Source organism: Heteronotia binoei, chromosome 9 (genome assembly GCF_032191835.1).
Source record: "Heteronotia binoei isolate CCM8104 ecotype False Entrance Well chromosome 9, APGP_CSIRO_Hbin_v1, whole genome shotgun sequence".
In the NCBI taxonomy this organism is placed as follows: Eukaryota; Metazoa; Chordata; class Lepidosauria; order Squamata; family Gekkonidae; genus Heteronotia; species Heteronotia binoei.
In genome coordinates, this window is record NC_083231.1 from 126,105,494 (window position 1) to 126,127,682 (window position 22,189).

The following is a 22,189-nucleotide window of genomic DNA, read 5'->3' on the forward strand; positions in this document are numbered from 1 at the left end:
CGGCCAGCCGCCCCGAGTCACTTAGCAACGCCCCCCCTCCTCTTGGGCCATCTGCAGAAGGGGCCCCAGCGGCTCTCCGCCCAGCAGCAGAAGCACAACACACACACACACGGATGCAGCCGCAAATGTACCACTGGAGGCGCTGGCGGGGGAGAGCAAATGCACCGCTTGGATGGGAGCCACGAGGGGAAGCAGGGCATGCTCCTCAGCCAGGCCGCATGAAATGCACGGCCCAGCCAGCCAGCCAGCCTCCCTCCCAGCAAACAAAAACCCACTGGCGCCTGGAAGGTTTTGCCCACTGCACACCCTGGATACTTATAAAACGTTCAGGGCCTAGAAATCGATTGGAGTTTCTGCGACAGCATTTTCCTGGGAAACCTGAGAGCCTATCTTCTCTTGCAAGTCACAACCAGCAGGAAAGCCAGCCTCCCCCCCACACACACACACGCACACACACACACTCCTGGACTGCCCCGGAGCTGTTGGAGACTGTTCAGGAGGGTCCAACTGAAGCAACTTCACCAAATCACAGAATCGTAGAGTTGGACGGGACCTCCAGGGCCATCTAGTCACAAACTGTTGTTGCTGTTCAGTCACACAGTCAAGTCCGATTCTTTGCGACCCCATGGACAAAGTTACGCCAGGCCCTCCTGTCTTCCACCATCCTCTGAGGTCTGCTCAAATTCGTGTTTGTTACATCAGTAACGCTGTCCATTCAACTCACAAACATCTCCCCCTAAATTCACAGGATCTTCATTGCTGTCAGATGGCCATCTAGCCTCTGCTTCAAAACCTCCAAAGAAGGAGAGCCCACCGCCTCCCGAGGAAGCCTGTTCCACTGAGGAACAGCTCTAAACTCACAAATACCTCCCTTTAACCTCAGGGGATCTTCATTGCTGTCAGATGGCCATCTAGCCTCTGCTTCAAAACCTCCAAGGAAGGAGAGCCCACCACCTCCCAAGGAGGAAGCCTGTTCCACTGAGGAGCTACTTTAACGGTCAGGAAGTTCTCCCTAATGTTGAGCCAGAAACTCTTTTAATTTCAACCCATTGGTTCTGGTCCTACCTTCCGCGCTACAGAAAACAATTCCACACCATCTTCTAGATGACAGCCCTTCAAGTACTTGAAGATGGTGATCATATCACCTCTCAGCCTCCTCCTCTCCCGGCTAAACATCCTCAGCTCCTTCAACCTTTCCTCACAGGACTTGGTCTCCAGACCCCTCACCATCTTTGTCGCCCTCCTCTGGACCCCTTCCAGCTTGTCTACATCCTTCTTAAAATGTGGTGCCCCAAACTGAACACAAGACTCCAGGTGAGGTCTTACCAGAGCAGAGTAAAGCGATACCAGAGTAAAGTTATCTTTGGAATTGTAGTGAACACACACCAGCTTGGTTTCCTGCCTGGCCCCAAAGTGGCCATCAGCATTTCCCTGGGCGTGTAAAGAAGGGCCACAAGCTTTTGATGGATCCTCTTGCAGAAACAGGCAACCATGATGGCAAACAATACTGTCTTCAGGGTTCAAGGAGTTTGGACGCTGGTTCCCTATTTGCAGATTACTGCAGCATGCTCTGTACGGGGCTGCCCTTGAAGACAAGACAGAAGCTTCAGCTGCTACAAAATGCAGACCGTACTGCTCCTGCCTTGAGTCCCTGCAATGGCTGCGCTCAGTGCCTGGGCCCAATCCAAGGCATTGCTGTTCACCTCCAACACCCTTCATGAGCTGGGGCTCAGTGACGCAAAGGACCTCTTCTTGCTGCGTGTTCCAGCAGGGCTTCTACTGCAGCAGCCCAGGCGTTGCTTTTCTTGGTTGCTGCCCCGGATTTGTGGAACGCTGTCCTGGAATTGGCCAGGCCAGCTTCCACCTTCCTGGTCTGGGAGCTGCTCTGTAGAGCTCTTGGGGGTTGGGAGAGGTGGAGTTTGAGCCTGGGCAAGAGAGGGAATGCCTTCTCCCTGCTGAAAACTCTTCCATGTTGTTTAGTTTAATGCCTTCAGTGTTTTAGCTCTGGTTATGACCTGGCCCTGATCCTGATTTGTCAGAAGAAAGGCTGGTTTATAAACTATGTTAAACACTCTAATAGACACTACAAAAAGCAGCCCTTAAAGACACCTTGGAAATTTCACTTGTTGCAGAGCGCAGCAGCTGGGACAAGCGACTCACATCTGTTCTGAAGCAACTTCATGGGCTGGCTTGATGCTTTCAGCACCTCAGCTTAAGGTGCTGGCTCATATCGTTGCCACCCTTTGTGACCTGAGAGCCACCTAAGTGAACCCATGAACAGATCCAGGTGTCAGTCTGAAGCAGTAGAACAAAGTAGGGGTCAAGAAGCACCTCTAAGACGATGCACAAATGATGCTCGTCCAGCCGCCTCCTTCTCACAGTGCCCTTCCACAGACTGGCCCCTCTTCACCTCCCCATTTCAAGGCATTTTCAGTCACTGCACCCTCATTTCTAGGAGGGCTTGCAAAGAGAAGGCAAAAAGGATTCCCTTCCAAAGTGGAAGGCTTCCCAAGTGAAGTGCCAACACGTTCCATCTTACTTTTACCTATACAAATATAGGGCATTCTTATAACCTTATACAGAGCCCCGTGGCACAGTGTTAAAGCTGCAGTACTGCAGTCCTAAGCTCTGCTCACAACCTGAGTTCAATCTCCAGTGAAAGCTGGGTTTACAGGTAGCCGGCTCAGTTTGACTCAGCCTTCCACCCTTCTGAGATCAGTAAAACGAGTTCCCAGTTTGCTGGGGGTGGAGTGAAGATGACTGGGGAAGGCAAGGGCAAACCACCCCATAAAAAGTCTGCTGTGAAAACGTTGTGAAAGCAACGTCACCCAAGAGTCGGAAACGACTGGTGCTTGCACAGGGGACCTTTCCTTTCCCCTATAACCTTATACGCAGTGATTATACTCTATTAAGCATTCTATTTGATAGTACACAAGTGTTAAAACTGGAACTCACTGCCACAGAAGTGGTCACAGCCACCAACTTAGACTTTGAAAGGGAAATGGACAAACTCATGGAGGGCAGGGCTATCACTGGCTTCTAGTCTTGGTAGACCATACACAGAGCATGAGTCAGCAGTGTGATGCAGTAGCTAAAAAGGCAAATGCAATTTTGGGCTGTATCAACAGAAGTATAGTGTCCAGAGCACGTTAACTGATGGTGTTGCTTTACTTTTCAGTTTTGGGCACCACAATTTAAGAAGGATATAAACTAGCTAGAACATATCCAGAGGAGGGCAATGAAGATGGTGAGGAAATTGGAGACCAAGTCCTATCGGGAAAGGTTGAAAGAGCTGCATATGTTTAGCCTGGAGAGATGACTGAGAGGTGATAGGATCACCATCTTCAAGTATTTGAAGGGCTGTCATAGAGAAGATGGTGCAGAGTTGTTTCTGATAAAGTTCCTCATCAAAGGCTCCTTAGAAAGCTTGAGAGTCATGGAGTAAAAGGGCAGGTCCTCTTGTGGATCAAAAACTGGCTGAGTAATAGGAAGCAGAGAGTGAGTATAAATGGGCAGTCTTCGCAGTGGAGGACGGTAAGCAGTGGGGTGACGCAGGGCTCAGTACTGGGTCCCATGCTCTTTAACTTCTTCATAAATGATTTAGAGTTGGGAGTGAGCAGTGAAGTGGCCAAGTTTGCAGATGACACTAAATTGTTCAGGGTGGTGAGAACCAGAGAGGATTGTGAGGAACTCCAAAGGGATCTGTTGAGGCTGGGTGAGTGGGCGTCAACATGGCAGATGCGGTTCAATGTGGCCAAGTGCAAAGTAATGCACATTGGGCCCAAGAATCCCAGCTACAAATACAAGTTGATGGGGTGTGAACTGGCAGAGACTGACCAAGAGAGAGAGATCTTGGGGTCGTGGTAGATAACTCACTGAAAATGTCAAGACAGTGTGCATTTGCAATAAAAAAGGCCAACGCCATGCTGGGAATTATTAGGAAGGGAACTGAAAACAAATCAGCCAGTATCATAATGCCCCTGTATAAATCGATGGTGCGGTCTCATTTGGAGTACTGTGTGCAGTTCTGGTCGCCTCACCTCAAAAAGGATATTATAGCATTGGAGAAAGTCCAGAAAAGGGCAACTAGAATGATTAAAGGGCTGGAACACTTTCCCTATGAAGAAAGGTTGAAACGCTTGAGGCTCTTTAGCTTGGAGAAACGTCGACTGCGGGGTGACATGATAGAGGTTTACAAGATAATACATGGGATGGAGAAAGTAGAGAAAGAGGTACTTTTCTCCCTTTCTCACAATACAAGAACTTGTGGGCATTCAATGAAATTGTTGAGCAGTCGGGTTAAAATGGATAAAAGGAAGTACTTCTTCACCCAAAGGGTGATTAACATGTGGAATTCACTGCCACAGGAGGTGGTGGTGGCCACAAGCATAGCCACCTTCAAGAGGGGTTTAGATAAAAATATGGAGCAGAGGTCCATCAGTGGTTATTAGCCACAGTGTGTGTATATATGTGTGTGTGTGTGTGTGTGTGTGTATAAAAATTTTGCCACTGTGTGACACAGAGTGTAGGACTGGATGGGCCATTGGCCTGATCTAACATGGCTTCTCTTATGTTCTTATGTTGACCCAGGTCAGACCAGAACCAGTGGGTTGAAATTAAATCAAAAGAGTTTCCAGCTCAACATCAGGAAGAGCTTCCTGACCGTGAGAGCGGTTCCTCAGTGGGACAGGCTTCCTTAGGAGGTGGTGGGCTCTCCTTCCTTGGAGGTTTTGAAACAGAGGCTGGATGGCCATCTGACAGCAATGAGGATCCTTTGAATTTAGGGGGAGGGGTTTGTGAGTTTAGAGCGGTTCCTCAGTGGAACAGGCTTCCTTGGGAGGTGGTGGGCTCTCCTTCTTTGGGGGTTTTCAAACAGAGGCTAGATGGCCACCTGACAGCAAAGCTGATTGCATGACTTAAGGTCCTGATGAGGAGGCCAGGAAGGCTGCATCAGTGCTTAGTTCTCATGGCCCTTTCTTATGCACCCAGGGAAATGCTGTTTGCCACTTTGGGCCAGGGGTCCTTGAGGGGTTTTTTTGTGTGTGTGTGCCATCTTTCAAGTATGGAGCAGGTGTCACTGAGGGTGTGGAGGGGAGGTATTTGTGAGTTCCCTGCATTGTGCAGGGAGCTGGACTAGATGACCCTGGAGGTCCCTTCCATGATTTTATTCTTGAGAATGAATTCTCAGTATCAAAGAATTCTTGAAAACATGCCGCAGCTCTATTCAGTAATCAAAGTAAGTTCATAAAGGATCCAGCAACCTGAAACGTAACTGTGTGGGTGTCCTCCTGTTTTGGTATCTTCTTTTTCAAGAATCGCTGTAAACCAATATTTTACAAAAAGCTTCACAAGAAACTGTTAAACAGTCTTTTTCTGACAGGAAGACACACATCTCCACGCTGAAGATTCTCAGGTTGGGTATGGCGTCCTTACTAATATTTCACAGAAAGCCTCACAAGAAACTGTTAAGGAGCATCTTTCTAACAGGAACACACCTTTCTCCTTTCTGTAGATTCAGTAAGTTCAGTAAGAACCTCAAACCCTATTTAAAAATCTACAGAGATAAAAAGGACATCTTCCTGTCAGGAAGAGGCTGTTTCAGAGTTTCCTATGAAGCTCTTTGTAAAACATTTGTATGAAAGATTACAGCAATTCTTGAAAAAGAAGATACCAAAACAGGACATCTGCTGTTACCTGTCAGATTGCAGGATCCTTTAAGAACTGACTTTGTTTAATGAGTCTGGCTGTGGCATGTAGACTTTTCCAGAGAATTCTTCAATATTCAGTATTCATTCCCAAGAAGACTGTGTACTAATGTTGAATAGCACACAATCACTGTACATAAGGTTATAAGAACACCCTATATTTGTATAGGTATCTATACCTATATATTGTATAGGTAAGACTCGTGAAAATGCACTAGGTTTTCTTTATTGCATTGAGTTCTGTGCTGTTGCAGTTTATTCCGCAGGGAACCCATCTTGTTAATTTCACTGGACAGTCGAAAGTAGCACAGAGCAGCAGAGCACTGAAAGACAACGCAGAGTCCCAAAGCCCCCCCCCCCCCCCCGCCCGCCCTTGGAGGCAGCTGCATGGAGCCAAGGCCAGGCCCTTCCTTTGCAGGGGAAGGGGAGAGCCTCTAGAGGCACACTGCCTGCTCCTCAGCTTTCTTCTGCAGGGGCCTGCTGCAGCTTCCAGGGCTTCTGATTCCCTTGGGATTCCCCGGCAGAAGCCAGCTGGGACCAGGGAGGGGGGAGGGCAACTGCATTACATCAGACTCAGGGCGGACTTAAGCAAAACCCAGGGGGGCCGGATGTACTGTGCACTTCAAAACACCTCTGCGCCAGAGGAATTCAGCAACCTGCACAAGTCAGGTAAACACATCTGCACGGATTTTTAATTTCCCGTAATTCATATGACTTCTTCCAATCCAGAACACCAGCTTGACTGCAGCAGATTCAAGGCCAGCAAGAGCCCAGGGAAAGGAGGGCACCGTGGCCTGCTTCCTTGGCCTCTCTCATAGTGTCTCTCTACTGAGTTTGTTTTATTGCTTTCATTGAAAACTGCCTGGAGAGGTGGCATGCAGGCTCCCTATGGCCACACCCAGAGCCGTCAAAGGAAACAACCCTGCCTGTGGACAACTACCTTGGACAGCGCCACATCTGACTGCCGTGCGGAAGGAGGAACCAGCACCAATGGCTCCTGGGGCCAAAGAAGTCTCTTCCAGAGAAACCCCAAGTCCTGCCAGCAGAGAGTGGGGAAGCCTGGGGCTGGGGTGTGGCCTCTCCACATTGCATCAAGAGGGGTCCACAATTCCACTCCACCCACATCTTCCCCTCGCACCAGCAGGCTGCTTTCTACCTCCACTTGCCATTGTGGGGGGGACTTAACTCCTCCCAGGACCCCCCCCCCAGCCCAATCCCTTCTGCAAAGCACCGCCCCAGACCTGCCCCCACCCCCCAAAGCAGCATGTCAAAAGCAATGTTGGCTGCCAGGCCGCAAATCCTTCTCAGTCAACTGCAGCTCCCTCCTCTCAAGAGGCCGCACAGGGTGGAGGGAGCAAAATCCTCACAGGAGGAGCCTGAGCTAAGCGCCCCCCCCATCCTTCCTGGGGGGGGAGACAGATGGCGGGTCAAGAGCGAGGCAGCAGAGCTAATGGGCTCAGGGCAAGGAGGGAGAGGACACGGGGCGGACCTCCCACTGGCCATCTGGCACCAGAAAGGACAACAGGGCGGAGCCAGCAAGCAATTACCCATCACATCTGTGCCCCCCCCAGCCCCCCAGCACTGGAGTTCATGCTCCACAGAGCTCCCTAATCTCATCAGCAAGGATTTGCCAACTGACACCTTCAGCCATCCTGGAGGGCTCAGAGTGAACTTCCCAAAGAGGGCTGTGGCAGAAATTCCATGCTCCAAGAGGCCACGAGCTACTGCAACTGGGGCCACATCACTTCCCAAGCAAGGAGAGTCTCTGCCCGCAGGCCCAGGCAATGGAGAAATCCAGCAGCAGGGATGACCTGCCTGAGCTACAGGCCCCCCCCCCCCCGGACACGGCGGTGGGGCAGAGGACCAAGCAGAGACAGACAGGAAACAAAGCCATGGCAGCCCGGGAGGGCATCTGCAACTGCATGGGCCTCCTGGGCTGGGAGGAAAGGCAGTTCGCCGGGGGGCTTCATGCAAAGCGAGGAGACAGAGCACATGCAGGGCAGGAGGCCTCTGGCACATGCAGCGGAGGGAAGGGGGCAGATCCCCTCAAAGTCCAGGGGTGAAAGGCTTCTCCACCGGGAGGGCCTAGACGAGAGGCTGCAGGAGAGAATCGCTGGCCACACCATCCCCACCGGTGAAGCAAACAGGTAGGGCCTCTCTTTGGCTTTGTGTGTCTCCAGCTGGGTGCTCGGGGAACAGCCGGAATGCTACCAGCTGCCTGTGTGCCGTGAAGCTGCTCTGGGCTTGTGGGCTGGGTAGGGGAGGCACAGCACGGCAGGAAGGTGGATGATCCAGCCGGAGGGGTCTTCTGAATGTGCTGCTCTTCTTCCCCTTGAGGGGCAGCCCAAGGCCACTGGCTGAGGCAGCTCAGGGGGTCAGGGCACAGGGAGTCAGCAGCTCTGCAAGTGGGGCAGGGCAGGGGTGGAATTATTTCCACAGGACTGAAGTTTTAAGTCAACTTAAGACCCGGATCTAGGTGAATAGTCATGGCTCTCCCATCAGCCAGCTCTTCCACACCCAGACGCAGAGAGTTTTCTTGCCGCAGTGCCTATTTCATCACTCATTCCTTGGTTTTGTACAGACACTCCTTCCTGTCTCTAACACCCCCTAACTTGTGCTTGGTGGCCAGAAGGCAGCGGCTCAACCGTGCAGAGAAAACCCCTTTGCTCTTTTCTCGGAAGAGGGGCTTCCCCTTCTGGTCAGTCACACTGATGCAGAGAAGGCAGCCAAGGGAGCGAGCAGTGAGAGGGGAAAGCCAGCCCAAGGCCCTCTGAGCCTCTGTCTCGGCCCCCTGCTGCTCTCCAGTCTCAGCCAAGCTCCTCACTGCCCAACATGGAGGCCAGCAAGGGGAACAGACATGCAGCAGGGGACGCATGCACACGAGCAGCCACAGCTGTCCTCGGATCTCTCGCATGCGTGGGGGGGGGGGGGGAGGCTCTGCCACAAAAGGAAAAACAGACACCACCTTTTTAGGTTTCACTCCACGCTGCATGGAAAGAGGACAAAAGGTTAGATGTTAGAGAGTCAGCAGTTACTCCGAAGGGAAGGCGGAGGGGGCCACCCAGCAGCCTTCAGGCTGACGTAAGAAAAGCAGAAAGGAAGGAGATCTTGGCTGGTTCCTGCTCACCTGCCCTGTTTGCCTCCAACCACTGAGCCCTGGCCAGAGAGAAACCTTCGGAAGCCCAGGTGGCAACAGCCAGCCCACGGGGCACCCTCCTGACCTCCTGTGGGGAAAGGCCGAGATGGGTGCCTGGCATGGCTTGCCCCACTGCAGTTCTAGCGCAGAGGTGACTGTGCCCCTGACTGCTAGCCCCACAAAAACCTCATCATCACCTTCTTCCCTCCATGAGTGCCCCTGCACTCCCCCTCCCCCATTTGCCAGTAACAGCAACCCAAGGGGGCAGACAGACCGGCAGCCATAAGGGCCACCCCATGAGACAGGCCTGTAGCTACGGTGGAGCACGGCCCCTCCACCCAACCCTCACTTTCCCCACTGCTCTCCCTACGGCCCCATTTTTGCCCCTGTTGCCGCTCTCCCCGGGCTCTTCCCACCCCGTTCCTGCCTCCCCTGCTCTCCCCGCAGCCTTTTTTGCTGCCACCGCTCTCACTGGGCTCTTCCCTGCCTCCTCTGCTCTCCCCGCAGCCCCATTTTCACCGCCACCGCTCTCCCTGGGCTCTCCCCTGCCTCCCCCGCTCTCCCTGCTGCCCCATATTCGCTGCCACCGCTCTCCCCTGCCTCCCAAGCTCTCCCCACATCCCCGTTTTCACCGCCACCACTCTCCCCAAGCTCTCCCCTGCTCTCCCCGCATCCCCGTTTCCGCCGCCACCACTCTCCTCGGGCTCTTCTTCCCACCCCCAAGAGCATGAGAGAGAGAGAGCTGGGGCCCGGAGGCTGGCTGCTGGAAGAAGCAGCCAAGACTCCACGGCCCCCCGACCCAAAATTTTATGCCCTGGCCCCCCCACCCCAGAATTTCTGGCTATGGGGCTGCCGTGAGAGGGCAGTCCACAAAGTCAGGGCACTGGATCTGAAGGCGCCACTGCCCAGAACGCTCTCCCACCTATTGGCCAAGCCGCTGGTGCACAAAGGAAGCAGCAGGCTCACTGGCGTACAAGAAGAGGCCAGCCGCCTCCTCAGAACAGGCAGACCCTCACAATCCTAGATCTCTCTTGACCTTGTGGGAAGGAGGCTGACGGGAGCCTGGCCCTTCGCCTCCACCCCTCCTGCTGCTGCCCCACAGCCCCTCACAAGCCAGACTGATTTCAAGGAGACACTTCCCAGGAGAGGGGACTGGAAGGACTAAATTCCAGGGGGCCAAGTCTGGCTGATGCTGGAAGCAAGCAGAATTGAGCATTTTGAAGGTGTGGAAAAGATCCTGCTGCTCAGTCGGCTTTACAAGCTGTGAGGGCCCGCCCTTCTTTGACTGGCGGCAAGCTGTAGCCAGTAGGATCACATACACGTGTGAGGGATTCTGACCCTGAAGGGGGTGGCGTGGGACTCTGGAGCTGACGTCATGGCACCTGCTGCTGTGGGGGGGGGGTGGATTCTCGTGCCAGTGAAGAGTGCCTGTCTTAGCCGCCTTCCTGAACGGAGCTTCCTTGAATCTGTCTGAAGCAATTTACTATTTTTATTTGGGGCTTATTTCTTGAAGCTGCTGTACTGTCCACATCAATTCCCTCATAGACCTTCCGGTTAAACACAGGTCCCTTTCATGGCCTCAGAAGGCGGGGTGGGGGTATTCTCTTTGAAACTTGACAGAGCGGCTGTCCTTGGGAAGAGGACAATCCTCAAGCTTTGTCCAACTTGGATGGGAAAACGTGAAGGTACTGCCCTGAGCGGGGGGGGGGGGGGGTGTCTTCCACTGAAACCAACGGGAAGTAATATCAATATACAATTATGAAAACAACAACAAAACTGCAATGGAACAAAAACATAAAAAAGAGTCCTTGGAATTGGGAATGGAAATGTTGAGTTCCGTGGTTTGCCGTGACCAGCATGCATCTTGCAACAGGGTGTGGTCAAAGCGAGCTGTCTTTTCTTTCTTTTAAATGCCGCAGGTGCTACTCCCAGGTAGCTGCCAGACCACCTGCATGAGCCCAAGTCACCTGCCAGCTCTGGAAAGTCGGGCAGCCAAGGCTCGGGGCTGACCTGGGCTAGTGGGGGGGGGGGGCTGTTTGAAGTTGGGTGAGTGGGCCCCCAAGTGAGCCCCCCTCCCTTTCCCTTTTGTTAGCAAATCGTAAGGGGACCCTGTTCTTTTATAGTCCTGCCCCTTTCCCTTGAACGCTTCTGATACACTGAGCACTTCTTCCTCCGTTCACGGTAACAGCAAGCCACGTGATGGGTCTCGTTATGTTTGGGTTGGATCAGGACCACCCGGGGGAGGGGCAAAGGAGATCTTCTGCTGGTGCTTCCAAGCGAGCCGGCCTCGAGTTCAAGCCCAGGCACGCCCCACCACTGCCATCTCCTCCCACGCCAAAGGCAAAGGGGCTGCAGAACACAGGGCCTTTGGCTTCCTTAGGTGGGCATGCAGCAGAAACCTGTTCCAAACCAGCCTCGTCCTCCACAGCCACCTTCTGCTGAGGACAAAACACTGAAATGGGGGCCAAGGCCTGGAAAACATGGCAGACGTCTGCCCCCCCCCTCCCCAGGTTAGCAAGCCGCACTCTCCACGTCTCCAGGGGCGGCGGGGGAGAGGCAGGCCCCTTGCTGCAACCTCCTGTGGGCTGCTGGGCCTCTCGACACCCACATCCCCCCAAGTGCTTCTACTGACATCTAGTGGAGTAAGCAGGGCACAGGACGGGCGCCTGGCAGCCACATCTGCTCTGCCATGGCTGGGCTCAGAAAGCTGTCCCGAGGCAGAAGCGGGGGAGGAGACTCCCAGAGAGGCTGCTGATCACAGAACCTCCATTGTACTCTTATTAAAAGGCTGCGAGGCCCCACCAAGAGCTCCAGACCTTTCCTTCCCCTCAGTGCTCTCACCAGGGAAGTCACCAGCGACCACTGGAGGATGGATGAGTGGGCAACAGCGCTGCAAGCCTGGGGCATGTGGGAAAGTCATGTGGGCACAACCACCCACCTCCACCTCTGGTGCTTCTGTCAGACTGTGGGAAGGCCCTGCCCGGTCTCTGTATCCCCCTCTGCAGGGAGGAGAGGGTCTGCACGATCCAGTGTGCTCCTCCTCAGGGCCTTCTGCAGCACTGGGCCAAATATGCGTCCAGCAGGCGGGGTCGAAGGGCCTCCAGCACCTCTGGTCCCAGCGGGAGCATGGAGGGCCTCCCCTGCCAGCTTCTGATCCACACATGGGGGGGGGGGGCTCACTGAGGCCCCCTTCTGGGCTTCCATGCTTCTCAAGAGGTCTCACAGATGGAACCCTTTTGGACCCCCCTCCCTTGATGTCCATCCTGCACTTTTGCCCCAGGCAGCCTGTGACCGAGAGGGGGGGAAGACGGCACACCTCCCTCTCTCCTCCATAGCCGGGCTGCTCCTTCTCAGCCTAGGCCAGTCCCTCCTCCTGAGGCCACACCCAGCTAGGAAAGGAAGACAAGCGAAGGCAGGAGAAAGCACCCGCTCCTGCCCCACAGGAAGGAGACCTAGAGATGACCCATGGCTTGCAAAGCGCAGTGAGGAGGATGGGCCTTGCATTCCAGCCAGGCGAGGAGGGGACTGAACTTGGGCACTTCAGAGCTCCACGAAGGCCGATGGGGAGGGGACCGGAGCGCCCCAGCACTCCAGGGACTGGCTTTCCCCAGCCCACTGCCTGGGCAAAGCACACCAGAGGACACCACCACAACATGCTCCCTTGCAGGCCAGGCCATCTTGAGGCCCAGCCGGTACGGATACGTGGCCCCATGGGGCAGTGGGCCACAGAGGGGCCATGGGCCAGCAGCACAGCCTCTGCTTGGGCATCTCAGGCTCAGTCTCTGGCAGCACCTCTACTTAAGAGGGTCAGGCAGGAGGGGACATGAAAGACCTCTTAGCCTGAGAAGACCCTGGAGAAAGAGCCGCTGCCAGTCTGAGTAGACAAGACTGATCTTGATGGACCGAGGGCCTGATTTAGCACACGGCAGCTTCACTTAGGATGGTAACTATTTGGCATGCGGAAGGTCCCCAGTTCAATCCCCAGCAGCATCTCCACTTAAAAGGATTAGGCAGAAGGTGAAGGGAAAGACCTTGGCCTGAAACCCTGGAGAGCTGCTGCCAGTCTGAGGAGACCAGTGACTCTGATGGACCGATTCAGTCTAAGGCAGCTTCTTGTGTCCTATCAAGTCCACCCCTGCTCCCAGAGGGGGGGTGCAGCACGCACTGGCTGGCATGAGCTCCGGAGCCCCAGAAGGGAGGGCCATGCAGGCTGCCCCATGAAACGTCACACCAGCCAGGCGCACTGGCCTGCAAACAGCACCAATGACTTCCAGGAAGCCAGGAGAAAGACTCTCCCTCACTGGCAGTCCATTTGCGCTTGGCCCAGGTGCCAGACAGATATTTAGTCCTCTCCCTCACACACACACACACACACATCCTCGGTACGCAACGGCAGTGATCCCTGCACTCCACACGTTGCAATCTGGTGCCTGTGGCTTCCGTGGCCTTTGCAACCACTGCTGCCTGCAGAGCAAAGCCTGCTTTGTAACTGAGGCCACCTCACAAGTGCAGCCCCACCCCTCCCCGCAAGGCCCCTGGAGGAAACACTCACCAGTTTGCTGGCTTTGGGGCCTTCTGAAGAATCTGGAGGGGAGAAGAAGCACAAGAATGAAGCCCTTCGGAGGAGCCAGAGCTCAGAAGACCCCCCCCTCCCCTGCCCAGACCAGGGTCCAGTTTCTCCACATCCCGCCCCCCTCCCGGTGCTTCATTGTGAAGGGAAGGCGCCTCTTGAGGCAGGGCAGAGGAGGAGAGGCGGAATCCCACAGAGCCCTCCCTGCAGGGAGACGGGCTGTTCTGCCACTGACCAGAGTCTTGGGCCTTTCTGCGGGTTGAGATTCCAGCCCTGCTTGTTTGAAAGGACCAGAGCTGGGCCGGAGGAGGGACTCTGCCTTGCCTGCCCTGAACCCCAGCCAGCCCCCAGGACGGCCCTTCGCTTCTTGCCGCCATCCATGCCAGAACCGCTTCCCTGTCCCACTTGGCTTGACAGGATTCAGTTCATGAAGCTGATTGTCTGCTTGGGAATGCTGGAAGCCCCTTTGAAGGAGGGCGATCAAGCTGACTTCTGAGCTCCCGTCAGTCGGTCATCGGGAGCCCACCAAAGCCAGCCCACTGGGGTCCAGTCACAAGCAGCCTCCCTCGGAACCACCGCAAGGACTCAGCCTCCTTCTCACCCTGTGCCACGCCCACCTGGCCTGCCCACTCTGGTCTCCCCGCCTGCTGCAGGATGTCCCCAACAGCATTCGGGACCTTGCCAGAACTGACACCGGTTTGGAAGGGCCAGCTCCGCCCCTTCAGTGCCATTATTTCAAAGATACTCTTTACCCAAGGCTGCCTCGAGGAAGCATCCAAAGCAAAATGCTGCAGTTTAAAGCTGCTTGACCTACCCTGGCAGCTCCCTCCCCCTTGGCGGGATGGCTGCCCCTGGAGCTGATGCTCATCATGCACATGGCTGGGGCAGCATGGGGGTCTCTTGCCCCCATGAGACTGAAGCACCTGCCCGGGGGCCCTTGGAGGACTGCTGCTGCTCTCCTGGAGGGCAGGAAGGGAAGCACCAGGGCTTCGTTCTCATGGCCCTTTCTGACACGCCCACAGAAATACTGATGGCCACATTGGGGGTCAGGCAGCAATATTCCTCCACACCAGTTTGGCCAGGGAACCTGGAGGTTTTTGCCATCTTTTGGGCATGGAGCAAGGTCCACTGGGGATGTATGCGTGTGGGGGGAGGGTAGTTGTGAAATGCATGCATTGTGCGGGGGGTTGGACTAGATTATACTGGCGGTCCCTTCCAACTCTCTGATTCTAAGCCTGAGGACAGGGAGGTAAGAACATAAGAACATGGTCGAGGGCCTGCGTACCTTAGGGACTGTCTCTCCCCATATGTGTCCCAGAGAGTACTGAGATCAGGAGGAAAGAACTGGCTGACAATCCCTGGGCCAAAAGAGGCCAAATTGAAGAGCACGTGTTAACGGACCTTTTCGATCGTCGCTCCACGCTGGTGGAATCAACTACCGGATGAGGTGCGGGCCCTGCGGAGTCTTGACCAATTCCGTAGGGCCTGCAAGACCACTCTTTTTAAAATGGCCTTTGCCTAAATGAAGGCTTAATGTAGACCTGCAGTAGATATAATCTACTATATCCATCCGCCACACCCACTGAGGAAAGTATCCGAGATGTAGCACCGAAAATGTTAATTTTAATTGCAAATGATGGTTTTAATTGTGTTGGTTTTATTTATGAATTATGTATTGAACTGTACTGATGTTTTACATTATAAATTGTAATTTTATATGTTGTAAGCCGCTCTGAGCCTGCTTCGGCAGGGAGGGCAGGATATAAATAAAATGCTGGATCAGGCCAATGGCCCACCCAGTCCAACGCTCTGTGTCACACAGTGGCCAAAAAAACCAAGTGCCATCAGGAGGTTCATCAGTAAGGCTGGAAGCCCTTCCACTGTGCCTCCCCCAAGCACAAGAATACAGAGTATCACTGCCCCAGACAGAGAGTTCGAATAGCCACTTGTTGAGGTGATGAGGGCAAAGGCCTTACCTCTCTTGGGGACCTTGGAGGACGAGGACTCTGGTGTCTCTGGAGATGTAGTGTCTGCGCCATCATCAAACACCTGGATCTGGACAAAATGGAGTGAAGGCACACGATTGTCACCAATGTCTCCAGGACTGGCCTCATTTTCTCCTCAGCACTGTTCATTTCTTCCCCAGCCCAACAGAACCACTTCTCCTGTGCCTGAAGAGCAAGCCCACCCCTTCCTGCCCCTCCTCTGAATAACTATGAAGCCAGCTCTTCACTCGGTCCCACTGGGACACAGTCAGCTGCAGGCACCGGGAAAGACTTCCTTCCCCCTCTGCTGCCAATGAGCTGGATCTTCTGGAGAAGACGGCTTCAGGTGTCCCTGTATAAGCTGCACACGTGTGGACAGAGAGTCTCCAAGGCAGTCCACACCAAGATCAGCCAAGATCCATTCTTTGCCATGCAGTCCCTCGCTGCAAGCACTGTGCCTAACGTGTACCAGAAACATGGGCCTGTGTCCTCTTGGCAGTGCCATGCCAACTGCTCCCCCCTCTGCCGGAATCTCAGAAGAGAGGCCATCACACTGTCCGCACAACACTCCCACCCTGAACTCTGGTGGGCAAGGGGAGGGAGATGTTGTCCCCAACCAGCTACTGAGAGCCACGGATCATTCCCAAGAGAGCAATTCCAGAAGGGTGGGCAAGCCACGTTCGTCTGCTGTGGAGTCCAGAGGCACTTTAAAAGCTAACAACACTTTTTTCCAACAGAAGCTTTTGTGAATTAGAGCTCAGTTCAGCAGATGCAGAAAGAGAGCATCCACAGCAGATACGTCCCAAGTTATAGGCAACAGAAAGGTGGGAGTGGGGAGGTCAGCAGCCTGCTAGAAACAACAGCGGAAGAGGCAACGACCCAGTCAGAGTGGCTGAGGACTGCTCCCCACCAAAGTCCTGGCTTGCTCCCCTTTGGGTTTCTCCAGGGCCAAACCTGAGGTTACTCTGCCAGGTCAGACAAAGCGTCCAGCGGGCCCGTCATGTCAACAGCACCGTGTCTGAGCTGGCCCAGAGTCCCACAGCCTTTGGCCACTGAAGGTCTCTCACAGCTTGCGACAGATGCTGTGTGTATCAACGGTCTTCGCTTAGGCGCCACCATTTTACACCGACTCTTTGGGGGAAGGTGGCACCAGAGCTGCACAGGGAGGAGCGGTGGGGAGTGTCGACTGAAGTCATCTGCCTGCAGAGATGTGTGGATCCGAATGTTTGCCGGACTGCCCTGGGGAATTTAAGATCCCAGCTCACCACCTGGCGGTCAGACCTTGGGGGCATCCTTGACCGAGAAGCTCTTGGAAGCCCCCACAATGCTTGCTGCCATCACCCTCCCCCGACCCCAAGGTGGAAGTGTGGTCCTTCGCGGCTGCTCTTGCTGGAAGAGTGAGAGGACTTCTTCCCTATGTCCTGGGTTTAAATAACCTCCGTCTTGCTCCCTCCTCCCTTACTGTCCCAGTCCCAAAGGAAGCTGTTGTTCTGTCACCTTCAGTCTTCCCTGCTTTAATCACGGAGAAGCTCAAGCAGCACCTGGAGAGGATCTCTCAATACCGAAGTGAGGCACCAGCTGAAGGGCCTCGGGGGACACCCTGATGGTCTCTCCCACGCCTGCCTCGCTTAGGGGAGCAGCAGCAGAAGCAGGGGAGTGGCATCATGCCCTGAGCCCCTAATGCTGCCACAGGAAGCCACTGGCTTTGCCCACCCTGCAAGGAGAGTGTGGGGAGAGAAGACAGACCTCAAAAGCCCCACCCTGCACACCATGGCAGATTTCCCCCCAAGACTCTTAGCAAAGGTCTCAAGGGAGCTCACCTGTGACTGTGACTCAGGCAACAGCCAACTCTCCATGAGTCTCCCAAACAGGTTAATCCCCCCCAAGAGGCCTCAGAGTCTGCCTTCCGTCACTTGGGACAGCTGCACAATGGAACCATGCAGGGCCTTCGGTTCAGTCCGGGAAGTGGAGCCCTCTCACAGTGGCAAGAAAGGGGGCAAGGCAGCAAGCACTGCCAGGGGCTCGCCTCGCCGTGGCTTCACTTCCCATCCCGCGCTGCTGACCACTCCCTCCAGCTGCCATGGCAACGGACCTCCCATGCAGCACCAGAAAATTCAAGAGAAGCGGCAGCAGCACCAGTTCTGGTCAAGCCCACAGGACGATGGGGCCAGGCAGCCACCTCCGGCAGACGCCCATGAGGTGCAGTGGGGAAGCCCCAGAAGGCACTGAACAAGCCAGCCAAGAGCACGTGAGGGACCAAAGGGTCTCAGGAGTGGCTGCTTCTGGCTGTGGCCTCCGGACATGCTTCCAAAAGGGGAGCACATCTCTCACTCAGGCTCTCTGATTGGCTAAAGCACTCCTCGCCTGCATTCGGTTGTCCCAAGTCCACACTCTCTGTTAAGAACATCTGAAGCTCTGGGTTCTATCAGGCCAAGGTCAGGTTCTACCTGGGAGGAGGGCCACTGTCAGGCCGCTCCCAGAGGAAGGGGGGGTGACATGCCCCGTGGCGGCTCCTCCAGGCCTTCTTATTCATTCTGCTGGGAAGATTGTGATAAATTCTACAAAACCTTTCCAACAGAGCTTCCCAAGAAAATATGATGCCCACAACTGTGATGACAAAACAGGCCAAAGCAGTGCAGATGCAGGGCCCCGCCCCAGAGTGGCCAGCTGATCCAGCCCCCCTCCCACTCCAGAGATCAGAGAGGATGACAAGCCCTGGTCCCAAAGGAGCTCACCTGTGACTGCCTCACAAAGATGCCGTGGTTCTCCTCGCAGGTGAAGTACTTCCGGCCCTGGACGGTGCCATCGTTCTTGCCTTTGGCTTCATCCAGAATGACTCCGACCCACTTCCCAGTGGCAAAGAGCGTGGCACCCACGTAGGCCACAGTCCCACGGTACCCCTTCCCAATGACTTCCACTCTGGAGCCCACCTTCACGGGCTTGCCGCTCGCTTCCACGCTCATCCTGGGGCCTGCGCTTGATGCCTAGAATGGAAGGAGAAGGAGGTCAGCACCCCACACCAAAGCACTCCCCCCTCACACCGCCTCCTCTCAACTCCTGCAGCATGGACTTTTCACTCAGCCTCTCATTCTCAGGAGATTCTGCACAAGCAGAATAAAGTTCCACATGCTGAGATCCTGAACAAGCTGGAACCTAGAGGCATTAAGGACGCCTCGGCCACTTTCCCTGCTGCTTCTCAATGTAGAGACGCAAGTTCTGCGCCAGTTTCCAAAGGGGGCCATGAGGGCCTGCTGTAAAGAGCTGGATTCAAGTCCAGTCGCAGCTGAAGAGACCAACAAGGTGCCTGAGTGTTCAAGAGGCAGGCCTCTGATGGAAGAACCTGACCAGGGAGCTTTGACCCCAAAAACCTGGCTGGTCTTTCAGGTGCTGCTGGATTCAAATCTAGACCTTTGAAGCCGGTGCTTTGTAAACGGAGTCAGAAACCAAAAGTGAGTCTGCAGCTTTCTCACGAGTGGGACACGGCTCAAGGAAGGAGGAGTAGAGATAGAAAGGGAAGAACCCGGGGCTTTTCCCCTGGACAAATGAAATACGCACACAAAAAAGATTCCTTGATTTGTTGTACTATTTAAGAGCATAAAATAAACTTCTATGTGCCTTGCAGTCCAATCCTAAGGCCCTGGTGCTTCACTGTCACTAGCTGTCACTGCTAGTCTGTATCCTGTAGCTCCTCCGCAGAGGGGAAATAGGAGACACCACCACCACCACCCCCATGACAGGGGCCACACTGACCCTCCTCCAGTCATGGAGCAGCCTGCCACTCACACACACACACCACCAAAACACAAGGAGATGGAGGCAGCCAGCAAAGCAAGCGGACATCCCCCTGCCATCAGTTGCCAGGTCACTTTCGCCCTTGTCCAGAACACCCCCAAGGAGGGAACGCAGCACCCCCCACTGGAAGGAGCAGACAGATGCGGGTTCAGGTTTCTTCATGGTGCTTTTGTAATAGGAGACTATCACTCCCACATCCAATTAGGGATCTGGACGGAACAACTTGAAAAGGACCTTTGCCCATGCAAACCAGAGTTCCCCAGGATATTATCTGTAAAAGGCTATCTAGCAACCTTCAAATCTGATAATACAAACAAGTAGGAAGTTTGGTACTTCGAACTATAACCAGCAAACCAGACCAAAACCATGCAGAGACTTTTTATCTTTTATTTAAAAAGAAAGTTATCTTAATTATGCACAGGCCTTGAATTCAGTAGGAGCTCACGGGAGCGCAGCTCCTGAACCTTTCTGACAGTTCCCCCTCCTCCTCCCCACCTTGTCCATTGAATAGTAGGCACACCTGCATAGCAACCCCTGGATGAGCTCCACCACCTATTTTTCTACAAAACAACCCCTGATTATGCAAGACATTACAAGCATAAGAAAATTAACATAAGCATAAGAAAATATGGAGCAGAGGTCCATCAGTGGCTATTAGCCACGGTGTGTGTGTGTGTGTGTGTGTGTGTAATTTATTTTGGCCACTGTGTGACACAGAGTGTTGGACTGAATGGGCCATTGGCTTGATCCAACAAGGCTTCTCTGATGTTCTTATGTGACACAGAGTGTTGGACTGAATGGGCCATTGGCCTGATCCAACAAGGCTTCTCTGATGTTCTTATGTGACACAGAGTGTTGGACTGAATGGGCCATTGGCTTGATCCAACAAGGCTTCTCTGATGTTCTTATGTGACACAGAGTGTTGGACTGAATGGGCCATTGGCCTGATCCAACAGGGCTTCTCTTATGTTCTTATGTGACACAGAGTGTTGGACTGAATGGGCCATTGGCTTGATCCAACAAGGCTTCTCTGATGTTCTTATGTGACACAGAGTGTTGGACTGAATGGGCCATTGGCCTGATCCAACAAGGCTTCTCTGATGTTCTTATGTGACACAGAGTGTTGGACTGGACAGGCCACTGGCCTGATCCAACAGGGCTTCTCTTACGTTCTTATGTGACACAGAGTGTTGGACTGGATGGGCCATTGGCCTGATCCAACAAGGCTTCTCTGATGTTCTTATGTGACACAGAGTGTTGGACTGGATGGGCCACTGGCCTGATCCAACATGGCTTCTCTTATGTTCTTAACCTTACAATTACTGTAAAAATGTGCTAAAATGATCAAAGTTCCTCACATTGTTTAATCATATCATAAGTAAAAAAAAATTAAAAGCAAACAAAGTTTCAGGTTTTTGTCCCACTGCTTTTAGGGATTACCAATAAGCCTAAATCACAAACATCCAGAAATCTCACCTATTTTTTGAGACTTCCATCCACAGCAATGTGATTTACTTATCACAGTAGTGTATATTTATAGAAGGATATCAATCTTTTTTCCCCTAACTCTCTTCTATCACAATGATATAATTACTATCTACATAAATGATTCTTAAATACAAATGAGATAATCCACAACAGGACTTTTTCTGTAGCAAGAACTCCTTTGCATATTAGGCCACACACCCCTGCTGTAGCCAATCCTCCAAGAGCTTACAGTAGACCTTGTACGAAGAGCCTTGGAAGCTCCAGGAGGATTGGCTACATCAGGGGTGTGTGGCCTAATACGCAAAGGAGTTCCTTCTACAAAAAAAGGCCTGATCAACACAAGTGCAAATGAGCCGATCAGCAAGTGCATAGGAGTTACATCTGATAAAGCAAGGTAAGACGACCAATCTTAACTCTTCTCCTAAGTTACAAGACAACTTTTCTGTAAATGTTTCAATTAACTGTCAAAGATGAAAGTGACTTTGAGCCCCCAGACCGTTGAAGAGTGCGCTCAGCATGCATAGTCAGCAAGAACAACTGCGATAAGCAGCTGCCACTACACCTGGTTTGGGGGGGGGCTTGAATGTGGGGGCTTCTCAAACTGCCCACCCCTCCCCTGCCTATCCTGGGTGATGAAGAGGGAACAGAAGACAGGACGTGCTCTTTAGCAACTTGTCTAATTTCTTAACTAATATGGGCCCAGGCTAAAACTTAGGGGTATTATTTTTAACCCCCCGCAGAACTTGTCCATGACGGCTGTATCAGGTTTGTGGTGAAGCAGGGCTCAAGGGTTCTGGGTATGAGACTGAGACAACCGATGGAGGTGGCAGAATGGGGCACACGCCCCATAAGACAAAATCCATTGCAAGCAGAAAACTTCGCAGGGAGACAAATTCTAACCACCCAGTGGCTTGCAATTATGAAGTCAGTTCAACTTAAAGGGGACATTTAAGGTGGGAGGGGGCACTTCTCTTTGAATGCCTGGCCTCACAAATAGTTCTGGCAAACCTGGAACCTGTCTGCTGTTTGTGGCGAATACTGGACCGAGGGAGCCCTTCCCCTCCCCCCAGAGTCACAAAGGCTGGCTGGCGAGAGACGGCCTGACATGTTCAGAGGCACTCTTGCTATCTGAACACATGACAGTTAGTCATGCCTCTTTCACATGTGTGTTTGGTGGGGTGGCACACAAGGCACAGAGTTGTCATGTGACTCTTTCGGGTGATGGCAACTGTGAAGATGCAGTGAGCACTAGGCTTCTATGAGTGGCTTCCAATTGCACAGAGAGAGAGAGAAAGAGAAAGAGTTGTTTCAGAACACCTCTTATTTATTTAACTTCAAGCCCAAATGTGAAACCCTCTAAAACATATAAGGATCCAGTATGCAGTATACAAAGTTAATCAAATTAATCAAAAACCTAATTAGAGTGCACTGAAACTTTCTAAAGGATCTATTCTGGTTGCCTGGCAAGACCCATAATGCAGCATGGCTGGCAGACAACCCAACAAGCCCGAAC

At 53.3% G+C, this 22,189-nt stretch overlaps 1 protein-coding gene across 1 annotated transcript in view; it reads right to left on the reverse strand.

The window, feature by feature from the left end:
* DCTN1 (dynactin subunit 1) overlaps positions 1 to 22,189 on the reverse strand; it is a 158,581-nt gene that overhangs the window by 126,372 nt on the left and 10,020 nt on the right. Inside the window, exons 2-4 of the mRNA XM_060247228.1 lie at positions 18,132 to 18,380; positions 15,388 to 15,466; positions 13,394 to 13,425 (exon numbers count right to left, since the gene is read on the reverse strand). Coding sequence (XP_060103211.1) covers positions 13,394 to 13,425; positions 15,388 to 15,466; positions 18,132 to 18,380 — 360 coding nt within the window. The remainder of the gene's footprint in view (positions 1 to 13,393; positions 13,426 to 15,387; positions 15,467 to 18,131; positions 18,381 to 22,189) is intronic.